The following is a 22,677-nucleotide window of genomic DNA, read 5'->3' on the forward strand; positions in this document are numbered from 1 at the left end:
GTGGTGCTACTTCATCTCATGGAACAAAAAGACATTTCTCTTGATGGTGATTGATGGTTTCTGATTTTCTGTTTGGAAAAGAAGGTAAGTAATATTTTTTTTTGTTTTTCGGATCTACTGTTCCATTTTTATTGTAGATTTTCGTTTCCACAATACATATGTTGTGATTTCAGACAGTGTAGTCCGCTAGGTTTACAAAACATAAAATCTGCAAAACTTTCAGATTGGTGCATCCGTAAATCTTTCAGAGATTGATAAGTTTGTTAATTTCCAGATTTGCAAATTCGTGCATGTTTATGGATTTCAGAATCCGTAATTTAAGAAATACAAGTGTCCTTTTTCAAATAAGGTCAAGGCTAGTTTTGGAATTTTAAAATTTTAGAGGTGTGGGAAGAAAAACATAGGGGTGCAGGAAGAAATTCCCATAGAAGAATGGGGTTAGGATGGGCCGTAGAGCCAGCCCATGAGAAGCGAGAGGGCCCAATAGAAGAATGGGTTGTAGTGTTGGGCAAGGCAAGTAACAGTACTTGTAGAGGTTTGTTTTTGGTATTTCCCTTTTACCAACCGACATAGCATAACCCAGGAAGAGAGAAGAGAGAAGAGAGAAGAAGAGAAAGAGGATCAAGAAGCTGGTGGTTTGGGTTTCGCTCTGATTTGAATCGGTGAAAGGCAGAGAGATACCTATCTTTCTAATTATGGCTCTTGCGGGAGTTGAAGTGAAGCATGTGGAGGCCGTGCCGGAGGAGAATTGCTCCGCCAAGCCCACCAAGCAGGGCGAGGGTCTCCGCCACTACTATTCTCTCAACATCCACGAGCATCAGCTCCTTCTCCGTCAAAAGACGCATAACCTCAACCGTCTTGAGGCTCAGCGTAACGAGCTCAATTCCAGGGGTCCGCTAACCCTAACCCTAGCCCTACTTTAATTATTCTTCGCCTTCCATTATCCAATTCTATTCATCGTTCCATCTCTTTTCAATTTCCACAGTGAGGATGCTACGCGAAGAGTTGCAGCTTCTACAGGAGCCTGGCTCCTATGTCGGTGAAGTTGTCAAAGTGATGGGCAAGAACAAAGTCCTTGTCAAGGTCACCCCCTCCTTTGTCTCTTTTTTTCTTTAATTTTGCTCCTCTTTCTTTAATGCTCTCCAATTATATTTTTATGGATGTCTCTCCTTTTGGTGTAGAGTGCACACTTATAGATCTATATTTATGATGTCTTGTTTTTCTAATTATTCTCAAGGATTGCTGAGTGTTGGATGAGTTTATGCTATGTTTAGTTCTGAAAAGATGCATCAAACGACACTGCTTCATTTATTTTCACCTGTTAGTTACCAACGCTTGACTTCATCTGATTGTTGGTACTGCTTGTTTATTTGCGAAACTAACAAAAAAATGGATCAAAACCAAGATGAAGTGCTGATTTTTCCTTTACTTTTCCCCAGGTCCACCCAGAAGGAAAATACGTTGTCGACATTGACAAAAGTATTGACATTACAAAGATCACTCCATCCACTAGAGTTGCACTTCGCAATGATAGCTATGTTCTTCATTTAGTTCTGCCCAGTAAAGTTGATCCGTTGGTCAATCTGATGAAAGTTGAGAAAGTTCCTGATTCTACCTATGACATGATTGGTGGTTTAGACCAGCAAATCAAAGAAATCAAAGAGGTACATTATTCGGAACTTTCAATATTATTAGCATTTTAATGCACATAATCTCTCAAGGATAGGGCCTGATATTTCTTCCAATCCATCAGTGTCTGTCCATGCATCACTCCTGTGTTATTTTCTGTATGCATGTATTTTTCTACGTATATGTATATTGTACATTAGAAAAGATCAGTATTATTTTTGGGCCTCATGTGTGTGGTTAAATATGCAGGTCATCGAGCTACCAATTAAGCATCCTGAGCTCTTTGAGAGTCTTGGAATTGCACAACCAAAGGTAGTCTCCATTTTGCAGTTGTTGCTAAATTTGATGTCATTCAATCAGCAAACTTTGGATGTTGATTTTCTATTTGCTAAATCTCTTGAACACATCACAGGGTGTCCTGCTGTATGGGCCACCTGGTACAGGAAAAACGTTGTTGGCTAGGGCAGTGGCTCATCATACTGACTGTACGTTCATAAGGGTGTCTGGTTCTGAATTGGTTCAGAAATACATTGGAGAAGGTTCTAGAATGGTCAGGGAGCTTTTCGTTATGGCCAGGTTTGTACCCTTTGTTTAGGTTCCTCTGTTCATATTATCTGTTTATACCAAAGTAAAAGGGGAAACAAGAGAAATGCTAGCAGTAGACCCTCTCAGGTTTAAAAACCCCAAAATTTGTGGGGTTCCCAATATCTGACGAGCCTCTCTTGATTTTGTAGCTTTCAATAAACTCTTAAGTAATAGGACAGTGTGTGTTTTAGGGTATTTTCTAGCATTTCTCTAAAAGTGAACTTTTCATGGCTTTGTGAGTTGGGGATAGTTTTAAGAGGGGTTGGGTTAACTCGATTTGGGGCAAAGATTTATGCATAGTTTCTTAGATTTTGATTGTCAAATTTGGTCTTAGATGCATACAATGTATCAGGTGTCGATTGAATTTGGTGTGAATATTATGTCCTTTTTGCAATTTCCACTAATAAGTGCACCTGTAAAGGGAAGGTTGACATTTTTATTCTCCTTAAGAAGTTATGCCTAACATTTTTTATTCAGATTTTCGTTTTATGTTATTTGTACACTTCCTAATCTGTTATTATATATAAATATTATCATGCAACGCTTGTCTTCTTGACAGGGAGCATGCTCCATCAATTATCTTCATGGACGAAATTGACAGCATTGGATCTGCTCGGATGGAATCTGGAAGTGGCAATGGTGACAGTGAGGTACAACGTACTATGCTGGAACTTCTCAACCAGTTGGATGGATTTGAAGCTTCAAATAAGATCAAGGTAAAAGGAGCTCTATACTGTTATGTTGTACCACTAAGGGAAAATGGGAAATTTTAAAGCTAGTCTAATGTCCACTGTTGTAAATAGAAACTTGAAGCAGTTGAACATAAGGGATATTATTTACTCTATTTGACTCATTTGAGATAAGTTCACAATTCTTTGTGGAGGTTCTGAAGATAAATTTTCTATTGTAGGTTTTGATGGCCACTAATAGGATTGATATCTTGGATCAAGCTCTCCTTAGACCTGGACGTATTGATAGGAAGATTGAATTTCCTAACCCCAATGAAGAGGTTTGCTTTTTTGCCTTCATGTTACTTGTTAATGTATTTGTAATGGGATAAAGGGTGCACCTTGTGCATTCATAACAAATATTCCTGAAATAACTGTATTTGTTTGTGCAGTCTCGGCTAGATATTTTGAAAATCCATTCAAGGAGAATGAATTTAATGCGTGGCATTGATTTGAAGAAGATTGCTGAGAAGATGAATGGAGCATCTGGTGCTGAACTTAAGGTATATTTTTTTTTTTCATTTGCATCATATGTTTGGTTTTTCCTTTTGCTATACAATCGAATTAAAAACTGTCCTTGTTGAAGCAATTTGTGATGGTGTTGCTGATCTCGTATCAAGGAATTATTAACCTACGGTTATATAATTATATTTATTAAGATGATGGGTGTCGTGCCTTCATATATAATTTTTTCTTTTCTCTATGCAAACATATACATGTCACTTTCTTTATGGAAAAACCCTAGAGAACTTCTACGATGTCATGAGGCTGGGATTGTTTATGTAAGTTTCCTTCGAGAGTTAGAGTAAATAAAATGTGAGTTCGTCTTTGCCTAGATACCATGAAAATAGTCAACATACAAGGAACGACTTTGATAAAATGGAATACATTAATAAATAGTGGTGCATCAATCACATCTGAGTGTATATTGCAGAATCTTGAGCCACCAAGGCAGACGATACAGAACGAGTATAGTGTGCTTAGCTGGACGTATAAATACAAGGAAATAGTAGCAAGAATAAACTACTGCTATGTGATTGGGAGATTTTATAATGGATTAGTAACTAGTTGAGATATTTCACATGTATTATTACTACTCAGGATGCCGAGCCTTTTATATAATAGTGAGATTTTATCACGATTTGGCAAGAGAATCCATTATAATATCAAAAAAATCAGCAATGCTAGTAGAATTGATGACGTAGTAAAACGAGCCTTAATTTTTAAGTATTCATAATAATGCAGGAACAGAGCAATTTAGTTTGTCTGTTAAATTAATACGCTATTTCAGTATCTGTGATGCTCAAACTGTGTTTTATGCAGGCTGTATGCACTGAAGCTGGTATGTTTGCTTTGAGGGAAAGGAGAGTACACGTGACTCAGGAGGATTTCGAGATGGCTGTGGCGAAGGTGATGAAAAAGGAGACTGAAAAAAATATGTCATTGCGGAAGTTGTGGAAGTGATCTTTATTTCATGTTTCTGGTGCCCTTAACTTGTGAAGACGGACAACAGATTCACCTTAGGTTTTCAATTTACGGTGGCATTGGTTTTCCTTTTGATTTAAGTTTACCATGTTATGTACCAAATCATGATTCTTTCCAGTTCAGTTTCTTCATTGTCTTTCTCTTCGAACTGCACACAACATTTATACACTATTTTACAAAAATTCTTATTAATTCTAAACAATCTAACTTCAAATACTACCTTTTTCATGCTTGAATATAATTTAAATAGCTTTCTTAATTAAAATGGTAAAAATAATTCGGAGGCCAATTTGTTTTTTTGATTATATTATATATTGTATATATTAAGTAATTTTATAAGACAATTATTATAGAAGTTAATAAATTTGTTATATATAATAAATTATAAGTAAATACAGTATATTTTTATGCTTCGTACGTAGTTTTGTACTTCGAATAATTTTTAAATTCATTTTAATATACAAAACTCAGATTTAATATTATATGGGCAAATTTAAATTAATTTAGCTATGAATTTTATTTGTTGATTTTAAGAAAGATTATATTATGTGGTTAAGAGCACAGTGGTTGAAGATAAGGGCATTACTGTTTGATGACTCTAAATCAAGTTTCTTTTGTGTATTATTTGTTTTACAGTTTAATTTTTTTCATATTTTTTTTTCTCATATTTTGGTTTGATATGTGGGAAACTATGTACATTATTCAATGTTTGTCTATCTTAAATATGATGATTTAGTGTTTGTTAAAATTTTATAATTAATTTTTGAAATATAAAGAATAACTTATGTGATTTTTAACAATTAACTAGTTTCTTTATAGTTCTTTCCATAACATAAGAAACCTAAAGACGTTTTAAGGCCAGGTTATACATATACTCAATGATAATATTATAAGGCAAATTTATATTCACTAAAAGTATGTTTTCAACTCTTTCTCACCCTATTACAGATACGAAAAAGGGATAATAATAATACACATATATTCATTTTACATATATTATATATTATTTTTTTTATCTCACTCCTTTTATTACATTATATATTCTAGAAATCCGTGAGTCACATTTGCATCTGTGTTAGTTTGAATTCGCTAAAGTTAATAATTAGCAATGGCAAATCATTACAGATTACAATAATTTAATAGAGCAGGTAAACAACCTGAGTAACTGATCTAAGAGAAGACTAATTTCAAAATTAAGCAAAAAAAAGAAAATACTAAACCAGTAAAAGATATTCAATCACCATTTAGATCAATAATATATATATAGACAATATTTTATCAATTTAATATTTGATATAAAACACTTCATTTTAATTAAAATGAATTTTGAAGATGTTTTTTTTATTCATCACTTTTAAAGAAAAGGCGTCTCTATTAAAATGGATAACATAAAATCAATTATCAGTTTCTTAATCACCATTATATGAAAAGGAAAATACTAATCATGGATAAATATCAAAATAAAAAATGTAGTAAAAGATTAGAAGTAAATTGAATAAAAAACATGAAGAAAAAAAAGAGGGGATGATTTAGCTTTGTAAGAAAAGGAAAATTGATTGTAATAGGGAATGAGAATGGATGTGGTAGCCGAGGCGAAATACCCAGTCACTGAACCATAGCCATTCAATTAACAAAACACAAGAGAAAGGTAATCAAACTAATTCATTCCTTCATTCTGCTATGGATTCTTTCTGGATTCATGTTCTGTTGTGTTGTGTTGTGTTTGTGCTGTGTGAAACATACTATAGATTCTCCTGTTTCTGCAGCAATGGACCTGGCTTTTCATTCAGCCTTGTACCCACCATCTCTCTCTTCCACTTCCATAACAAGAAGGCCCAATTTCAATTCCCATTTGAACAGACCTTTCACTGTTAGGAACTTCTCCTTCCCTTCTGCTCTGGTTCGTGCTACTTACTTTTCCTTTCCCATGGCATGGCATGGCATTACCAACCACTTTGTTTTTGTTTTTGGCTTTATTTGAAGGCATATGATTCTGAATTAGAGAGCAAAAAACATCTACTTCTGACCTCTGTTCAAGACACCCAAAGGGGTCTTTTAACAACTCCTGATCAACGCTCCTCCATTGAGGAGGCTCTGGTCAATGTGGAAGGCCGCAACATGGGTCTCCCAATCAATCTGGCCAAGTTGGATGGAACATGGCGCCTCCAGTACACTTCTGCCCCTGATGTTCTCATCCTTCTCCAAGCTGCTGCTACACTTCCTTTCTTTCAAGTACATACCAATCTACTTTCAATTTCACTTTCTACAATTTCTCATCTATGCTTTCTTTCTTCAAGTTAACATTATGTGATGATCAATTCAAGGTTTAGAGGTAAAGATGAATCTCTTCAACCCTGCTTACCGTTTTATTACTTCATTTGCTTTCATATGCTGAGATAGATTGGACAGATCTTTCAAAAATTTGAATGTCGTGATCAATCTAATGGAGGTATTATCCGCAATGTGGTTCGATGGAGTGTTCCAAATTTGTTAGAGGTAAAACAACACCTTCTTTTACTTTCTCCTGTCGTGTTTTCTGCTTAGGAGGCTGCAACTTCATAGTACATGACGAAGTCCTAAACTTCAGATTTCAGATACAGACACTGGATTGTGACTTTTGTTTGTACTAACTTCACACTTGACTGGTCAATTATTTATTTCCTTTTTCTTTCTACAATATTATAAAGAGATAACTAGACTGTATTAAACTTAGTTGATTCCTGAGTATGTTCTGTTGGAATTTTGGGTGGAAAATGAAAAATTAATATTGGATGAGAACCATTGAACTTTCCCTTTGTTTTTGCTCGTTCTCGTTGAACATGAGTTGTACTTAATGGCTTTAACCTTTGTTGCAATAGGCCCCAATGGGTAAGTTCAAGACCTATAATTTGCTTCAAAACTCTAAATTCTAAAGTGTTTGTTTTTAAAGATTTGTTCAAATGTGAAGCTCTCTTGCTAACATCTTGTCCATCCTTAATTGGTTGGAAAAATGAAATTAGACGAAATACTTGAGCTTGAGCTTTGGTGCTCTCTCCATGGACTCAAATATAAAAAGCTATTGTCCTTCTTCGTGTAGGAACAAGAAGGTGCTACACTGCTTGTATCCGCCAAGTTTAATGTTGTATCTGTCCGTAATATATACCTTCAGTTTCAAGAGGTAATCATTTTCACTTTCTTGAGCATCCTTTCTACTACAGTTGAGTTGAGGTGCAATATCTGTCTAAACAGATGCTGGGTTTTTTAGGATATACATAATTTCTCTTCTACGTAAGTGGTTTGAAACTTTTGGAATGATCGTCCATATTTAATTTCATTTTTGGTATTCATTGTATGTTATAACATTTTTTCCCGTGTCCTATTTCTGAATTTTATTATGTGGTTTAAGATTATTTCTAAAAAAGTGTAAAGAGTTCAATGTAAAGAGGCTAGGCTATTTCTGAACTTACAGTTGGTGTTTGGGTATGAATATAAGGATTTTTCTTTAGTTGGTGTGATGCTGTTATAACATTGGACGAAACTGCAATTTATACCTGGCAGATCGCAGTTCAAGATATAAATATTAGTGAAGAGCTGCAGGCTTTAATAGCTCCAGCAATACTACCAAGATCTTTTATAAATCTTCAGGTAAGTCAACGTTAAATTATGGCTGTATTTGGATGTTAATTTTAATGTGCCATGGCATAGGATATGGATATCATTGACACCAGTAACTTATGTCACGAAGCCTGTTTTTGCTCCAATCTTTGATGGCATACTTTATGTAAACGATGTAATATGATTGTGATCTAGTGCATAAGTCAAAATTGTTAGCTTACATATTTTGTTTATATAGTGAGACAGATATTGTTTATTGGTTGCACATATAATTGTGCTTTTATCCTGCAGATTTTGCAATTTCTCCGCACTTTCAAAGCTCAAATTCCTGTGAGAGATCCAGGAAGGTTTGTCGTGGGCTACTTTGTTGAAATAGTTAGTGTGTTTCTTTTGACAAAAACGTATATGATGATTTCTTTTTAATTGTAGGGAATCGGTGGGAGGACTATATTACCTTAGTTATTTGGATGATAATATGCTTTTGGGTCGTGCAGTTGGTGGAGGAGGGGTATTTGTTTTTACAAGAGCCCAATCTCTCTACTGATGAGCACTGAAACTGGTACTGTTTGCCAGCCATAACACTTAATGAGCTTTTGTGGATGGAAGTGGACCCATGTAGCGAGAAATTGATCAGAGGCATAGAGCCCAGAAGGAGTTCTGGCTATTAGAGAAGCCTATTATATCCAGTTGCTGTTTTGACTCTATTTGAACTGCTTTTTTTTTATGTATATTTATACTATTTCTATACTTCTATGCTCTGACAATCCTGAGAGTTGTATGATGTGATGGGTTTAGATATAAATATATATAGTAAAAGGTAAATTTGTAATTTAATGATATGAACAAATATTAAAAGTAATAGTATTGGAGGTCGTAATATGGTTGGATGAAAAATTTGTGTTGTAAATATATGTCCTTTATGTATTGGCAAAGTTAAGATGGTGGGTGTTGGTTGTAGAATTGGGGATGTTTATATAAGCTATACAACTCGTGGGAAGAGGATAAGGAGCCTGATCCTGCTATGTACAGTGCAGGTGTCTAGTGATCATTTTACGCTGCATATGATGCATAGTATTATGTCTTGTTTTGTTTTGTTAGTTTTATTTGTTATTATCTTATCTGGATATTTCTAAGTTCTGAACAGTAATATATACAGATATTTTATGGGGACCACTAAATTTAAAAACTTGTTTCAGTTGTTGTTAACTTGTTACTATTGAGTGTGTACGTGTACCAATCAGATTAGTAGCTGGTAGTTTTTCAAATGCAAATTACGTATTTGAACGAGTCAATGAAAGCATCATTTAAACAGAATGGTAAAACAAAACTTAAAACAGAAGGAGAAATAATTTCATCAACATGGGCCCCCCAAGATTAGGTCTCCTAAGGGTAATTAGTAGGAGGGTCGATTCTAGATATAAAGTCTCAGAAAGATGAAAATGACCCTTGAATTATAAACTATAAAGTCTCAGAGGGAGATGGGCAGGAATATGGGAACCCATTCACTGGAATTTGTGGAGCATTAAATAATAGAATAGAACAGTGCTTGTGTTGTGAGTTTGGGCTCTAATTGGTTGAAAAAAAGAGCACAGTGTGAAAGTTGAAGGAATCCTTAGGGAATTGGGAATGGAGGAGAATAAGAGGGATGAAGAAGAGGGGGTCTGTGAGATAGGGAAGGTTCCTGATGATGTGTTGATAGAGATATTTCTGAGAGGTGGAGTGAGTGAGTGGGAGCAGATAGCATGCGTGAATAAGCATTTTGCATATCTTCTCAGCTCCAACTGCGAATGCTTCTGGCAAGCTGTTATTTCCCACCATTATCCACTCATGGCAGACCCTTCTCTCCCTCTCCCATGGCTTGGCCCCATTCCTCTACCCAACAACTCCAAGACCAGATTCACAGCCTTATACATTACTCAATGCATCTTTGCTTCTCAGCCTCACGATCCACAACTTGACCACCACTTTCATGAGATCATCGGCCACACCTATCTCTTCTTGAGACAGCAACTTCAACCTTTCATTATGCCTCCCCACAGTGGAATTCTTCATGGAACCATCATTGGTATGTGCTAATCACCCTTCACTCTTCTTCATACTTGCTTCTACCTTTTCCTCACATCTCAAACTCTTCTGTTTATCAGATCAGTTCATTGCCTCTGGCAAGTCCAGAGACATCGCCCACCAACTTGCTTCTCGGGTTTGGCTTGCTGTTATCCAGAATTTGGACCACAGCGACCACACATTTTCCTTGCTTAAACGCCTTGCCCGTGAAGGGGATGTAAGTCTCTTTCTTTCTTTCTGTTGCTCTGATAAATAAATAAACAAATTATAGATTGACAACTTGTACCAGTTTACAAACCTTCTGTTTAAAATTTCAGTTTTTTTTATGAAATGATGAAAATATCCTTTTTCCCTTCAAATTTCGTCTGTTTCTACACTTTTCCACATCTGTTACCTCCCATTGTGTACACCTCTCAACACATCTTGGTTACCCATTTGGAATTTCCATCTTGTGCTTATACCATTCAAATGTATAGCGTAATTCTACATGTCATCATGTAAATTGAAATCAGAGAAAGCAATTTCAAATGTGTATGTTCTCTTGCTGGCTATTTGTGAGGTAATTCACCAGTCATTAGTGTATTAATTTGTTATGGTTATATCCCTTGAATCATTTTAGTTGTTATTTTGAGCAGGTTGTTCTTCCATACCCTTACACCAGATCGTTCAAAGTACAGTGGAAGGTGTTTGAGAAGCTTTTTACTGATTTTCGTGGTTCCTTCAGCAAATCAGATTATTATGATATGTTGGCATGTGTCAAAAGCAGGTTTCAGAATATACCAGCTGTTTGGTTAAATTTCTAGCAAGTACCAATCAACCTAACCTTCATTCACGTATCATCACTAGAATGAACCAGCTCTGAAATCCCGATGGATCAGATCAAACACTTTTACTCCCTTTTTTTTCTTTGATGCATCCTTCGATTGCAAGGTTGATGCACTATTATATTTAGAATTTAATTTAAGTGTGCTATTGGTGCAAACAATTTCTTTTTTTAAATATCTAATGATTTGTAGTAATTGGAACTCTCTTGAGTTGGTTGGGTGAGAAACTTTTGTTGAACTAACGTTGTATCATGGGAAGTGAAATAAGATTAGTTTGAGTGTGTGATTTGTGATTCTTACTGTGTTACAAAATCCCAGAAAATCTCCAAATAGGAACATAAGTGGTTTCATGATGAACTCTCGTGAATTGTTGTTGTGTCAGACATCCCAACAAAGCGGGATTTGGTCTCTACTTTCTACGTCTAATAAACAAATTTGAAATAGATTCATGCATTTCCTCTATAACAATATGCAACGGTCCTTTCTTGATGTTATTTTCTGTGGTTAAAATTAATTTAAAATCAAATATAATTAGTTATTTGTTTATATATAAAACTTCTTTGTGATTAAAAGATAACTAGTGTTACGGTCTATGAATTAAGTTGGAAAAAATATAAATTATGTGGCATTTTGCATACAAACAAAATTATGGAAAATGAATTTTGATAAAGTAAAAATAATTGTAAAACATTTAAGCAAAATTGTAAATTTTTTAAAATTTAATAAAATAAATTGAAATTGATTAAAATTTAATACTTAATTAATATCAAACATAAATTATAATAATAGGGTGAAAATAAAATAAAAATGTTATCATTCAAGATGATCTTGAAAGTTATCAAATATTGTTGGAGTTTGTCATTTCTTTGATGAACATTCTCAAAACCTCTATTCACATTGGTGAGTCTTAATTGTTTATCGTCATGGTTTTTTCTACCATGTTATCAAACCATTAACTTGAACGATATTAAACTTATTTAAGATTTTTCTATAGAAATAGTATGACAAGTCTAATTATACGAATGCAACGACGCATATGTAATGAAGTCAATTGGTCAAAATATTTCAATATGACTAACATAAAATTATATTCATGCAATAATTAAACAAAATTGTTGGTCCACATACAAAATGTGCACAAACACATAATACAACAATCTATCATCAATATTCAAATTAATTACATTTTTAACATTTTGACCATGCATATATTAACTAATTTTTTTTTATATTCACAACTTCTACAATATTACTATATTAAATATTATCTATTGATTTAATTCCGCTTATTTTGTTTCAAACTTTCAACAAGCAACCAAATTATTCCATATATTAACAATAACAAAATAAAAGATAAACATTATAATTTTTTTTTTTAAATTATAAAAGTCCAAAAGCTTAGAATAGATTTTCAATAATGAGAATGAAGAACACACTTATTAATGATAGTTTACAAAATTCAAAATAATATTTTATCCATTTATAAATGATTTCATAATTGATAATATAGGTCTTAAGTTATTGTAAAGTTATTGATAACATAATTGATATTATGTTAAAATATGTATAGTGTTTGTGGACATTTTACATTGAATTCCACCAACCAAACACACCCCTCAATCTTCTATCCTTCACCTCACCATTTCCCTCCACACTTTCAAACACACATCCCAAACTAATTTAATTTCTTAGATACATTTTTAATCGTTTAAAATATTCATATATTTAAAGTTTTTATGTAGAAATTGAATTAGAAATGCAGAATGTATTTTATTTATTCATTTTAGAAAAACTAATAAATGTGCTTTTTGAGATATTACAGCTATTATCATACAAATCTTAATTATTTCATTATTAATAATAATGGCATAATCAGTATAATCTTGTTATACATTTAATTGATATATTTGGTTCTGCAATTTCAGCTGTTTATTAACAAGTTTTGGTTGTAATTTTATTTTATATATTTTTTTGCATAATAATATCACATCCGTTACATTCTTCTTTTTACTAGCTTTTAATTATTTTCCTATTTACAATAAAATTAAACAGTAACAAATTAAAATAACTTTTGCGCGGCTTTCTCAAACTCTCTTCTTTTATTTCTTTATTCTTTTTATTGGGAATTGTGCTGTGCTTTTATTTACATATTTATGTTTATTTTAATTTATTTATATATTTATTTATGCTTATTGTGTCAGTGTTGTTTTTTTAACGTATATAAATGGTGCAGTTTTAATTTATTTTATTGGGAAATGAAAATGAGAGAGAGATGAAATGGAATCAAACAAAACAAAACACACTGCACACTGCACTCTGCTCTCTGCACTCTCTCTCACATTTATTGCATTTTTATTTATTTTTCATTCTTCTCTTCTCTTCTCTTCTCTTTTGCTCTCTCTGGGCTTAGGGTTTCTCTTTCTCTCTGCTTCTGCTTCTGCTGTGCCTTCCCTCCTACCTCCTCACATTGATCTTCATATCAACTTTCCCAAATCCTCAGGTCAGTGTGGAAAAATGTTGCATTTTTTTTCTGCCCTGTTTGGCCATTTTCATATATGCATTGCATGTGTGTATGTAGTGCAGTGCATGTTGTTTTTTCTTCTTCTTTTTTGGGTTTGGAATTGGTACTGGCTGTGGGGTTAGTGCATCTCAGTCATCATCTAAAAATCTGACATTTTAGTCTTCCGGTGTTTAATTTTTGGTGAGTTTCAGAAGTTGAATGTAGGTGTGCCCTGTTGGTAGCTCTGATCTCTGTTAATGCTTCAATGCATTCCTAGTTTTCTGCCAAAGGTATGAAGAATGGACCATCTTGCATTGCATTTTTGGTGGGTGGGGTTCATAATGAAACTACTTTCCTTTTATCACCTTTTTCTATCAAGGGCTTTCTACTTTTGCTCATTTTCAAATGGGTGCTACTCCGTTACTGATTCATTCATTCACGTCATCTATTTGAATTCAAAGGAATGACATTTCTACGAAATGCTCGCTTCGCCATTTCATCACTGTTGTCTTGTCTTGGAACTTGGTACGGAAACTTTGGAGCTTTTGCCTTTACAACAAGCTAAATAAAGGTTCTTTTCTTCCGCTTAGATTTTCCTGCGCTTTGTTGCTGATTGTCGTGGAACTGAACTACTATTTGTTGGGTCAGTTATTTATTTAGTATTTCCATTTGATTTGGTTGTGGGTTTTGCTCAAACATTTTATAATATTGGGCTGAGTGTCGAATAGTCTGTTTAGGAAAGTAGGGTGATCAAGCATGGAGTTTTTGAAAATCAGGAAGTTCAGAAAATCTCCGAAAGCAGATGGAGAAAAGAATTTGTCTGGCAAGGCGGTGGCTGAGCCCGAGGAACCAAAGCTCAACACTGACGGTCCTGATCAGTGTAAATCAGGAAATGCAGATTCTGCTGGTGAAGCCGAGGATGACGATGATTTTATCACCAATGAGGTTAAGAGGAGGTTGAAAGAATTGAGAAGAAACAGTTTTATGGTGTTGATTCCTGAAGAAGATTCCTGCCCGGAGGAAGGGGAGGATGAAGAGGAAGAGGGAGAGACAAGCTCAAACGAATGGAGGGATGTGGAGGCAGAAGGTCAGCAATGGTGGCGTGGTTTTGACGCTGTGTTTGAAAAATACTGTGAAAGAATGCTATTATTTGATCGGATGAGCACTCAACAGCTTAGAGAAGTTGGCAAAGGTAGATTTCTGTTGTTGCTACGATTTTTGTGTGGGGATAAGCTAGTGGTAAAAGAAAACAAAATCAGTTTATCTAGTCTTTCATGATGCCATCTCTGTATGCTTCACATGTAGCTAGTTGTAGTGTTGGGAATGCTAATTCGGTTTCTGGCCTGCGTTCATTTAGGTGTTTTTGTGTGTGGACGTGTCACATGATGCCTGCCTGATGAAAATTAAACCAAAGAAAAGCTTGCACTTTTGTAAGCTTGGATTTAGATAACTGTCTGCATTCAGTTTAGCTTATTTTTCATCATCCCAAGCACAAACCCAAATAGAATCGTAGTTGCTAGAATTATGTTCAACGGTTCAATGTGCATGATCTAGTTTTATATGTAAAGCTCTCTGGTAAAAAAAACGATGAGCTGGTTATATTTGATTGATCAAAGATATTATCTGGAGATAGAAACCCTGATATTGCCTTCCTTTTACCACCTGCAAATTGTAATTGATGATAAAATATAGTATTTTTGTTTGTCGGATCTTGTGATATGCTGCACCCTCTCACTATGTCAGGTTCACAGTGTACTTCAACTTCAAATCGATCTCCAAGATCTGCATCAAAAAAGCTGGCTTCTCCCCTTCGGTGTCTTTCCTTAAAAAAATTTGAAGAACCTGATAATGAGACTGAACATCTTCAACAGCCAGAGAATGATCCGTACCAGGATATTGAAACAGCATATGTAGGTCAAATTTGCTTGACTTGGGAGGCACTTCATTGTCAGTATTCTCATATGAGTCAGAAGATATCCTGGCAACATGATAATCCTACCTGTTACAACCATAGTGCACAAGAGTTTCAACAGTTCCAGGTTCTATTACAAAGGTTTATGGAAAATGAACCTTTTGAGCATGGCCGTAGAGCTGAAATATATGCTCGCACTAGGAACAATTTGCCTAAACTGCTTCAGGTTCCTAATATACGAGGTGAATTTCTTGAAAATCATTCGAGTGTCACGGATACTGCTGAATAATAATTAAATAAATTGCTGGTTGCTTGTCAATGAATGTAATTTTGATTTTGTGGCTCTTGTGCTTATTCTTGTATTGGTGTTGACTATAAGTGCTCAACTTTATGAATCTATTCAGGCTCAGATCATGAATTGACTGATGATGCAGAGATAAGAGTTCTTGCTCCTGAACTGATCAGGATAATTGAAAGCTCTATCCTAACATTCCACCTTTTCCTGAAAAGGGAGAATAAAAAGTCTAGTGGTGCCACCAACCTGTTTGGAAATCAGAACCAGCTTGCAACTCCTCTACACCAGATTCAGTCAACTCTTGAAAAGGTAAGTTTAGAACTTTACCTTGTGATAAGATTGCAATTTTATAATATACCTAGTAAACTTTTGAATAGCATAGACAACTGGTTAGCTTGGCGTGCATTGGTCCTCCCAATTATTAGATTTTTAGGCTTGGTAGTTGCCAAAGTTTACTAGTATGTTCTTAGCACGGTACCTTCCATCTTTTCCATGAGTTGTCGTTGTCTATTTGAAATGCTGGGTAATTGACATTCAAGGTTTGCTACGAATGGCTCTTTAATATGCTTGTTCTGGTAGGGAAAATGCTAATATGAATTATTATTAGCAATCTATCAGCCATTGTTTCAGCTTAGTGAGTTTGAGCTACTTTTACCTTTTAATTCAAGTTTAAGAATGGTTATTCCTTGTTTCTTGCTTTTGATGAAAATAGAATTTGGATGTCCGGGTGGATCATGGAGTTCTTGCATTTTCTTGTTTGTTACGAAATAGGTTAGGACATATAGGTGGGTCAAGGAAGTTTTTAATAAGCCAATCATCTAATGTCTCACGAGCTACTGTGTGCAGAAATTTAGGAGCCAATTGATTATTTATTTTGCTTTACCTGCCAGTATTTATGGATATTAACTATGAGACTAAGAAAATGTATCTGTTCTCTTCTAAATGCAGAAAGTGGTGAAGCTGAAGGAACTGAGGAGAAAGAAAAAAGGTTGGAAGAAGAACTCTTGGCCACAAAAGCATGAGGACATTCAGCTCTTGCTTGGGCTTGTTGACGTGAAGATGGTATCAAGGGTTCTGAGAATGACGAGGATGACCAGGGAGCAACTGTTTTGGTGTGAAGAAAAGATGAAAAAACTGGATTTATCAAGTGGTAGGTTAGAGAGGGATCCATGCCCCATCCTGTTCCCTTGCTAGGATCAGATCAGTGTTTAGTTCTTCTTTCTTTGTCCTTGGATCGCTAATTGTTGCTAATTCAAGGAAGGATGAATTCTGTCTGTTATCTAAAATGTATGTATGTATGTGGGTAGTCTTGTTCTGTCAAAATTCAGAGTTTCCAAGTTGTTGTAACACTCAATCTAACAACAAGCATTGTTCTTGTTGTTGGTTCTTAGACTCGATTTAATGTTTACAAAAAATGCATCTTTTTTGTGTGAAGTGATTGGATAAAGATAAAAGAAGCGAAGAATAGAATGGGGTGTGTGGTTGCACTGCAGCAACCACCATTGCTGATGATTTTGAGTTGTGTCTCTTGTCACATTTTTGGAGTAAGGAAGTAATAATAACGAATAATGTGGAGGCGGAGACTAATAATTATAGAATATAATTGAAACTGATTAGTTAGTTGTAATAAATGGTTATAAATAGAGAAAAGTAATGGTTGGAAAAAAGAGTAAGAAAAGGACAAGATGGGAAAAAGAGAAAAGAAGAGGCTTGAAAAGAGAAGGAGAGAGCAAGAAGAGAGAGAGAGAGAAGAGAGAGAGAGAGAAGAGAGAGAGAGAAGAGAGAGAGAAGAGAGAGAGAGAAGAGAGAGAGAGATGATGGATGAGAGAAGAAGACCAATAAAGGCGACGATGGCGTTGGCGATTGGGTCGCTGGTCTATTACCACTGTGCCTACCGGAATTCCAGTTTTGTCACTCTTCTCGCCGACGTCTTCATCGTCATTCTCTGCTCCCTTGCCGTTAGTGGTCTTTTCTCTCGACAGATGAACATACAGTCAGTGCTTTTCGCTCTTTCATTTCCATTTCCATTTCCATTTCCATTTCCATTTCCCCCAATTGCTTCTTCCTTAGGTTTAGGGTTTCTTTTCTGCTAGGGTTCCCGTCGATCCCCTCGAGTGGCAGATGACGGAGGAGACTGCCAATACGATTGTGGCCGGCTTTGCCAATACTGTGGGTGCCGCCGAGTCTGTCCTCCGGGTTGCCGCCACCGGCCACGACAAGAGGCTCTTTTTTAAGGTCGTCATTTCCCTCATTTTTTTCTCTGCTATCGGAAGAATCGCTCCTGGTCACACCGTTGCCTATACCGGTAATCACTCCTTCTTCTTCTTCTTCTTCTTCATCCCTGCCAATACCATTCTCACTGTCCTTTTCTTTGCACAGGGCTATGGCTCTTCTGTCTTTACATCTTCGTCCGGTGCTCTAGATCAGTTCGCGCCTTTTCTGCCTGGTTATTCGGAACACCAAATGGCGATAGTGAAGAACAAGACCCGACCCTGTAACATTCTTGTTTTCTTTTCTACTTTTCCTTTTGGGTTTCACTATATAGCATATATTGGGTTTCTTGTTTCACCCTCTAGCAATCTTTTAGTTTAGCATTGCATTGAATTGAATTGAATTGAATAATTGAATGACCTTGTACATACGATGTATATGTTCCCAGGCAGTTTTACAATACATTTTTCAGAACACCAATTGCTCCTGAAAGCAATGTTCTATAACATGTTGCTATTTCTTGAGATCAACTCCATGTTATGCAATGTACAAAACTGTGTTGAGGTTCATGTCAATGTCATCTGATATTTCAAATATTCTTCTCAGTTAAGCCTTTTTATTTTTCGTATGTTCTTCTGATTGTCAATTTATATAAGTTCAATTTTTCAATTGTTAAGTAAATGATGACATTTACGCCTTTACTTTTGGAGGTGATAAATCAATCTTCTTGCATATAGGCGCCAGAAATTTTTGCTTCTAATGGGATGAGATATTCAATAAAACATGATTATACTTGAATGAATGATAGTTTGTAAAATTAAGATACAAAGCAAGTATTTTATAATAGAAAACTAAAACGACTAGTGCGTATATTTCCAATGACTCAATTGGTTCACTCATGGTATGGTTTATATCAGAATACTTTTTTGATCTTTTGTACTGATTTTGGTTAATTTGGTTCATCAATTTTGTTAAATTGGCCAACAAGCCTTCTATTTCTTGGCAACTATAGCGCGCAAAGGTCCTAAAATCAAGAACACCATTCAGATTATAATCACAATAAATTAATACAACAATACGTGATTGAAGCCGAATGCAGTATAACAGAAAAAAGAAACTTAAGTTGAATCACCTATTTTTGAAAGTTTCTCAGTACAGTTAAGACAGGCAAGTCAAGTACAGGTACATATTGGCAGCAATTATAAACAAGATTCAAGCCTTCAAGCTTAAGAATGGGCAGATTACCTTGTTGAAGTTAATATTCTTTTCTATTTCATACATAAAAAAAGGTTCACATTTTTAAGTTTGATGAAGTTAATTTTAAAATCATTAGTTTTCTTTAACCTCTGGGTCAGTTTACACCTGATCTCTGACTCCATCATAACAGATTCTGCCATTACTATAAAATCTTCATCTCCATTTAATCATATATTATTTACATTTCACCTTAATATTTAATTATCTCTAACACAAGAATAAGAATTGTTTTTGATAAAAAAATTTTTTTATCCAAGATCTTGTTTAAAAGACTTTAAATTCTAAGTTCATTGTAATATCATATGTTGAGATGCTATAATATCACTTAAGTTTTTAGTAATAAGTATCTAATGAGCACACTCAAGTCAAGTGAAACAATTAAATGAGAAATCAACGTTGTGATTGTGATGGGGATGATGGAGAGAAACGATGAACATAGGAAACTTCTCCCGAACTCATTCTTTATCCTTATTCTTCGATAACAATCTTTGCCAAATCAATATCAAAATCTGGAAACTTACAAGCTAGGCGACTCATTCGTAGTACATGCGACAATTCCAACGAGCTAGCTGCCATAGCAAAATACCTTTCCGAATAATTTGTTTTCCTTACCCACCATTGTTATACCTTTCATCAGCATAATTTATAGAACTACAAAACTAAAATGGGTTACCATTCTGGACAAGCAATATGTCTTTCCACGCTTCATAAAACATCCAGGTGATACCAGAGGATGGCATGACCTTTAAACAACTGGCACCCCATCCTCTGTAGAGACCCTTCAGACCTTCTTCTCTAATTACTTCCCTGAGTGCTGCTCCCATGTTTGGTGGGCACTTACCTTGCAAAGCCCCCACCATCAGCCGCTTCCTAGCCACCTCCAATGGGAAGCTAATTGTACTGGCAGTAAAACCTGGGTGAGTACAAACAAGTCAGATAACACAAATCATTAATACTAACAAGTACAAAATGTTCAGGCTCAACATGTGAGACAAAGTTAGATTGGGACCCCATAACGGGATTTAAGAGGTGCATTAACGGTTCGTTTGGTAACGGTGAAATCAAAGAAAAACGTGGAAGGGCGAAGAAATAGACGAATTTCGCAAAACAGGAGTTCGGCAGCGAGGAATCCTGTGAGTGAAGAGAGAAAAAAAAGTGTGGGTTCGCACAGTTTTATTTCATTGCAAAAATCTGTGCATGTAAGTGACAACCAAGAATAACTTAACCGATTATACATTATAATGTAATTGATAGATTTCACAACAAATCTGGTGTTTATGCTTTTATAACAATCAATTATAAATATTTATAATGAATAATTTTTTCATTTGAGCTTTTTCACATTGTTACTCTACTTTTCCCCAACCAAACAGTCTCTCTTTCACTCTATTTCTCATTTGCTTCCTTTTTTTCTCACCAAGCTACTTCTTCTCCCTCTATCAAACCAAACTTAACTGACACTGACAAAAATACACTGCTGGGAAAATGATGCCGGCTCATCAAAACATCCAATAAAATCTAGTACACCTTGAAACACACTCACGCCTTTTCCAGTGCATTTGGGTTGTAATAAGAAAAGAAGAAATAAATCAAATAGTGAATGACTACTTTTGCATAACATAACATGGGTGTGACTGCGAAACAGAGCAAGACCAAGAACAACAAGAAAGGAGAACATAAATCATTAATTCTTTAAACAAATACTAGAGATTCTCTAACCTGCTAGAGCTCCAAGCAAAAGCATCTCTGGACGATTTAGAGATTTCTTCTTTTTGCTCCGGCAGTAAGAATCCTTCATTGTATCATACAAGAAATAATAACATGTACTGTATGGAAGCATGCCAACCAGTGTTGGTGAGATACCAGCATAAAAAGCGCCAACGCCGCCATCTTTATAAATATTTCTAATCGCGACACCTAAAGTAGGGTAGATTTCAGGACTAACAGTTAACCGGTCCTGTTAGAAAATCAGAAGACAATTGCAATTTTAAACAAAAGAATAAGCGATAAGAAAGAAAGAGTTCAATTTTCAAGCCATGGTCATTATTAAACAGTACAAAAGTATAAATCATTTAGATTGCAGCATCAAACCTAGGTATGGTGATGTCCCAGTACAAAACAAATACACATAGTCCATTCAATTAGATATATACAGCGATGAGATACCTTCAAAACTTCGAGGGGATGGCATACAACTGTGCTAGCAATCCCTGCTGCGGCACCAGCAACAGCAACTGGTGAAATCCAATGTAAGGGCAGGTTGAAATTGATGCAACCTATCTGCAACTTGGGGTAGTCAGTGTTCTCCCATTTGCTTTGCACGGATGTCATAGCCCGTTTGACGCACTCAAACGTGGCCAGCTCAATGGCCTGTGTTGGAACTATACGAAGCATATTAATCATGTTTCCAGCCCACAATCCTTGCCATCCCTGCTGCTCTACAACCTCTACGAAACTACCAGCAATATTTCTCGATCCAACACCAACAACCATTCTTGTCCTGCACACATAGTTGACAGATTACTACCAATGAATAGCCCCGTATCAGCCAGGTAGAAAAAACAAATACATACAGAATTTGAGAAGGAAAAAAAAAGAAGAGGAAAAGGGGCGAACCTGATGGTCTCAAGAGGAGCAAGTATAGCCTTTGTCATTGCCCCTGCAAGGGCACCGCTGAAAAACTCGCGGGCCTCTCGAGAGCCCAGAAAATTCTGAAAAGGGGAAATAAAAAAATTGAAAAAAAAAACAAACAGAAGGTGGGCACAATGAGGGGAGAAGGGAAAAGAGGTGGGCAGGTAACTGGAAGCGGGGGAAGGCGAAAATCAAAGGTGGCGTTGTGATGATCGGCGTGCATGTCTTTGATGATGGTGTAGACATCTCCAAAGACCCCTTTGTTGTTGTTGATGTTGTTGTGGGAGTGTGAAGGAGAATGGGTTTGCAATGCCATGTTAGCTTCCTAAATGAATGGAAACACAGAAGAAAAGACATTAACAATGGTATAACAGCGGAGGCAATCGAAGACAGCAATGTAAAGAAAAAGACATGCCTGAGGTTGAGGTTTGGAGTGAGAGTTAGTGTTGGAGGAGGACATTTTGTTGGTTGGTGTGTTAGTGTTGTTGTGTTGTGTTAATGTGGTTGTGTTGTGATGTTGTGTTGGGTTTTTTAGGGTAACTCTGTGTTTTGACTTGTGAGATAACAACAGAGCACAACACAACAGATTCTGGTTCCTTAGGGTTTGGTCCTATCAGAGTTCAAAGAGGTGAGTTTGTGAATTTATAGAGAGAGATGAACTCGCCGGCGTATTTTCGCATCAAAATGTCCCTTTCTCTTTCTTCACCCATTTGCAATTAAATAATCATTTTTTAACATTTTTATTACTTCCACGCCCTTTTCCCACGTAATTACAACTCACTAACTATGTGACATTTTTATATTCTATTCTTCTCTCTTATCTCACAAGGGACACCATCACTTTTTTTCAAAATATTCTAAAACAATATTATCATATACATTATTAACACAAATTATTCATCACTTTTCATTTTTTTTTTCCTACCAACAAATTCTTCTCCAATAAATATATCTTTAAGAAT

General features: G+C 35.5%; 5 protein-coding genes across 14 annotated transcripts; 4 read left to right on the forward strand and 1 right to left on the reverse strand.

The window, feature by feature from the left end:
• Positions 1–515: 515 nt before the first annotated feature.
• LOC137819770 (26S proteasome regulatory subunit 8 homolog A) lies at positions 516–4,619 on the forward strand. The gene is made up of 9 exons (XM_068623749.1): positions 516–891; positions 986–1,083; positions 1,440–1,664; positions 1,879–1,941; positions 2,042–2,205; positions 2,774–2,930; positions 3,125–3,223; positions 3,335–3,445; positions 4,266–4,619. The coding sequence occupies exons 1-9, from the start codon at positions 696–698 to the stop codon at positions 4,404–4,406; spliced, it is 1,254 nt and encodes a 417-aa protein (XP_068479850.1). The 5' UTR covers positions 516–695; the 3' UTR covers positions 4,407–4,619.
• Positions 4,620–5,935: 1,316 nt separating this feature from the next.
• LOC137818582 (probable plastid-lipid-associated protein 10, chloroplastic) lies at positions 5,936–11,204 on the forward strand. Of its 5 annotated transcripts, XM_068622096.1 has the most exons (11): positions 5,936–6,075; positions 6,194–6,327; positions 6,411–6,659; positions 6,828–6,923; positions 7,504–7,584; positions 7,965–8,051; positions 8,313–8,368; positions 8,451–10,086; positions 10,166–10,302; positions 10,562–10,644; positions 10,721–11,204. In XM_068622096.1, exons 2-8 carry the CDS (start codon positions 6,196–6,198, stop codon positions 8,563–8,565), a joined length of 816 nt encoding a protein of 271 aa, XP_068478197.1. In that variant the 5' UTR covers positions 5,936–6,075; positions 6,194–6,195; the 3' UTR covers positions 8,566–10,086; positions 10,166–10,302; positions 10,562–10,644; positions 10,721–11,204. The 5 variants fall into 5 exon arrangements, with proteins under 5 accessions (XP_068478197.1, XP_068478195.1, XP_068478198.1 ...); XM_068622094.1 differs by lacking the exon at positions 10,562–10,644; XM_068622097.1 differs by lacking the exon at positions 10,562–10,644 and having other exon boundaries at positions 6,194–6,297.
• Positions 11,205–13,157: 1,953 nt separating this feature from the next.
• Positions 13,158–17,050, forward strand: LOC137818188 (uncharacterized). 5 transcript variants are annotated; one of them, XM_068621455.1, is made up of 7 exons: positions 13,158–13,409; positions 13,622–13,699; positions 13,871–14,052; positions 14,138–14,601; positions 15,153–15,563; positions 15,726–15,925; positions 16,565–17,050. In XM_068621455.1, exons 4-7 carry the CDS (start codon positions 14,166–14,168, stop codon positions 16,808–16,810), a joined length of 1,293 nt encoding a protein of 430 aa, XP_068477556.1. In that variant the 5' UTR covers positions 13,158–13,409; positions 13,622–13,699; positions 13,871–14,052; positions 14,138–14,165; the 3' UTR covers positions 16,811–17,050. The 5 variants fall into 5 exon arrangements, with proteins under 5 accessions (XP_068477556.1, XP_068477557.1, XP_068477560.1 ...); XM_068621456.1 differs by having other exon boundaries at positions 13,160–13,409; positions 14,147–14,601; XM_068621459.1 differs by having other exon boundaries at positions 13,179–13,409; positions 13,871–13,980; positions 14,147–14,601.
• A 233-nt stretch (positions 17,051–17,283) lies between these two features.
• Positions 17,284–18,423, forward strand: LOC137818191 (reticulon-like protein B22). The gene is made up of 3 exons (XM_068621462.1): positions 17,284–17,609; positions 17,710–17,921; positions 17,996–18,423. The coding sequence occupies exons 1-3, from the start codon at positions 17,302–17,304 to the stop codon at positions 18,112–18,114; spliced, it is 639 nt and encodes a 212-aa protein (XP_068477563.1). The 5' UTR covers positions 17,284–17,301; the 3' UTR covers positions 18,115–18,423.
• Positions 18,424–19,516: 1,093 nt separating this feature from the next.
• LOC137818189 (probable mitochondrial adenine nucleotide transporter BTL1) lies at positions 19,517–22,429 on the reverse strand. 2 transcript variants are annotated; one of them, XM_068621460.1, is made up of 6 exons: positions 22,131–22,429; positions 21,885–22,040; positions 21,701–21,795; positions 21,251–21,584; positions 20,804–21,041; positions 19,517–19,997 (listed from the first exon to the last, which is right to left on the reverse strand). In XM_068621460.1, the coding sequence occupies exons 1-6, from the start codon at positions 22,173–22,175 to the stop codon at positions 19,744–19,746; spliced, it is 1,122 nt and encodes a 373-aa protein (XP_068477561.1). In that variant the 5' UTR covers positions 22,176–22,429; the 3' UTR covers positions 19,517–19,743. The 2 variants fall into 2 exon arrangements, with proteins under 2 accessions (XP_068477561.1, XP_068477562.1); XM_068621461.1 differs by having other exon boundaries at positions 21,885–22,036; positions 22,127–22,323.
• Between the last annotated feature and the right edge of the window lie 248 nt (positions 22,430–22,677).

Source organism: Phaseolus vulgaris, chromosome 10 (genome assembly GCF_000499845.2).
Source record: "Phaseolus vulgaris cultivar G19833 chromosome 10, P. vulgaris v2.0, whole genome shotgun sequence".
In the NCBI taxonomy this organism is placed as follows: domain Eukaryota; kingdom Viridiplantae; phylum Streptophyta; class Magnoliopsida; order Fabales; family Fabaceae; genus Phaseolus; species Phaseolus vulgaris.

Excerpts from the sequence above, each read along its gene's own strand:
- LOC137818582 (XM_068622096.1), top strand. The coding sequence starts at position 6,196 with ATGGACCTGGCTTTTCATTCAGCCTTGTACCCACCATCTCTCTCTTCC. Across the intron at positions 6,328-6,410 it reads TCTCCTTCCCTTCTGCTCTG|GCATATGATTCTGAATTAGA; the intron begins GTTCGTGCTACT and ends CTTTATTTGAAG. Across the intron at positions 8,052-8,312 it reads GATCTTTTATAAATCTTCAG|ATTTTGCAATTTCTCCGCAC; the intron begins GTAAGTCAACGT and ends TTTATCCTGCAG.
- LOC137818191 (XM_068621462.1), top strand. The coding sequence starts at position 17,302 with ATGGGAAAAAGAGAAAAGAAGAGGCTTGAAAAGAGAAGGAGAGAGCAA. Across the intron at positions 17,610-17,709 it reads TCTCGACAGATGAACATACA|GGTTCCCGTCGATCCCCTCG; the intron begins GTCAGTGCTTTT and ends CTTTTCTGCTAG. Across the intron at positions 17,922-17,995 it reads TCACACCGTTGCCTATACCG|GGCTATGGCTCTTCTGTCTT; the intron begins GTAATCACTCCT and ends TTCTTTGCACAG.
- LOC137819770 (XM_068623749.1), top strand. The coding sequence starts at position 696 with ATGGCTCTTGCGGGAGTTGAAGTGAAGCATGTGGAGGCCGTGCCGGAG. Across the intron at positions 1,084-1,439 it reads AGAACAAAGTCCTTGTCAAG|GTCCACCCAGAAGGAAAATA; the intron begins GTCACCCCCTCC and ends ACTTTTCCCCAG. Across the intron at positions 2,206-2,773 it reads GAGCTTTTCGTTATGGCCAG|GGAGCATGCTCCATCAATTA; the intron begins GTTTGTACCCTT and ends TCTTCTTGACAG.
- LOC137818189 (XM_068621460.1), bottom strand. The coding sequence starts at position 22,175 with ATGTCCTCCTCCAACACTAACTCTCACTCCAAACCTCAACCTCAG. Across the intron at positions 22,041-22,130 it reads ACTCCAAACCTCAACCTCAG|GAAGCTAACATGGCATTGCA; the intron begins GCATGTCTTTTT and ends CCATTCATTTAG. Across the intron at positions 21,042-21,250 it reads ATCCCCTCGAAGTTTTGAAG|GACCGGTTAACTGTTAGTCC; the intron begins GTATCTCATCGC and ends ATTTTCTAACAG.
- LOC137818188 (XM_068621455.1), top strand. The coding sequence starts at position 14,166 with ATGGAGTTTTTGAAAATCAGGAAGTTCAGAAAATCTCCGAAAGCAGAT. Across the intron at positions 14,602-15,152 it reads GCTTAGAGAAGTTGGCAAAG|GTTCACAGTGTACTTCAACT; the intron begins GTAGATTTCTGT and ends TCACTATGTCAG. Across the intron at positions 15,926-16,564 it reads TTCAGTCAACTCTTGAAAAG|AAAGTGGTGAAGCTGAAGGA; the intron begins GTAAGTTTAGAA and ends TTCTAAATGCAG.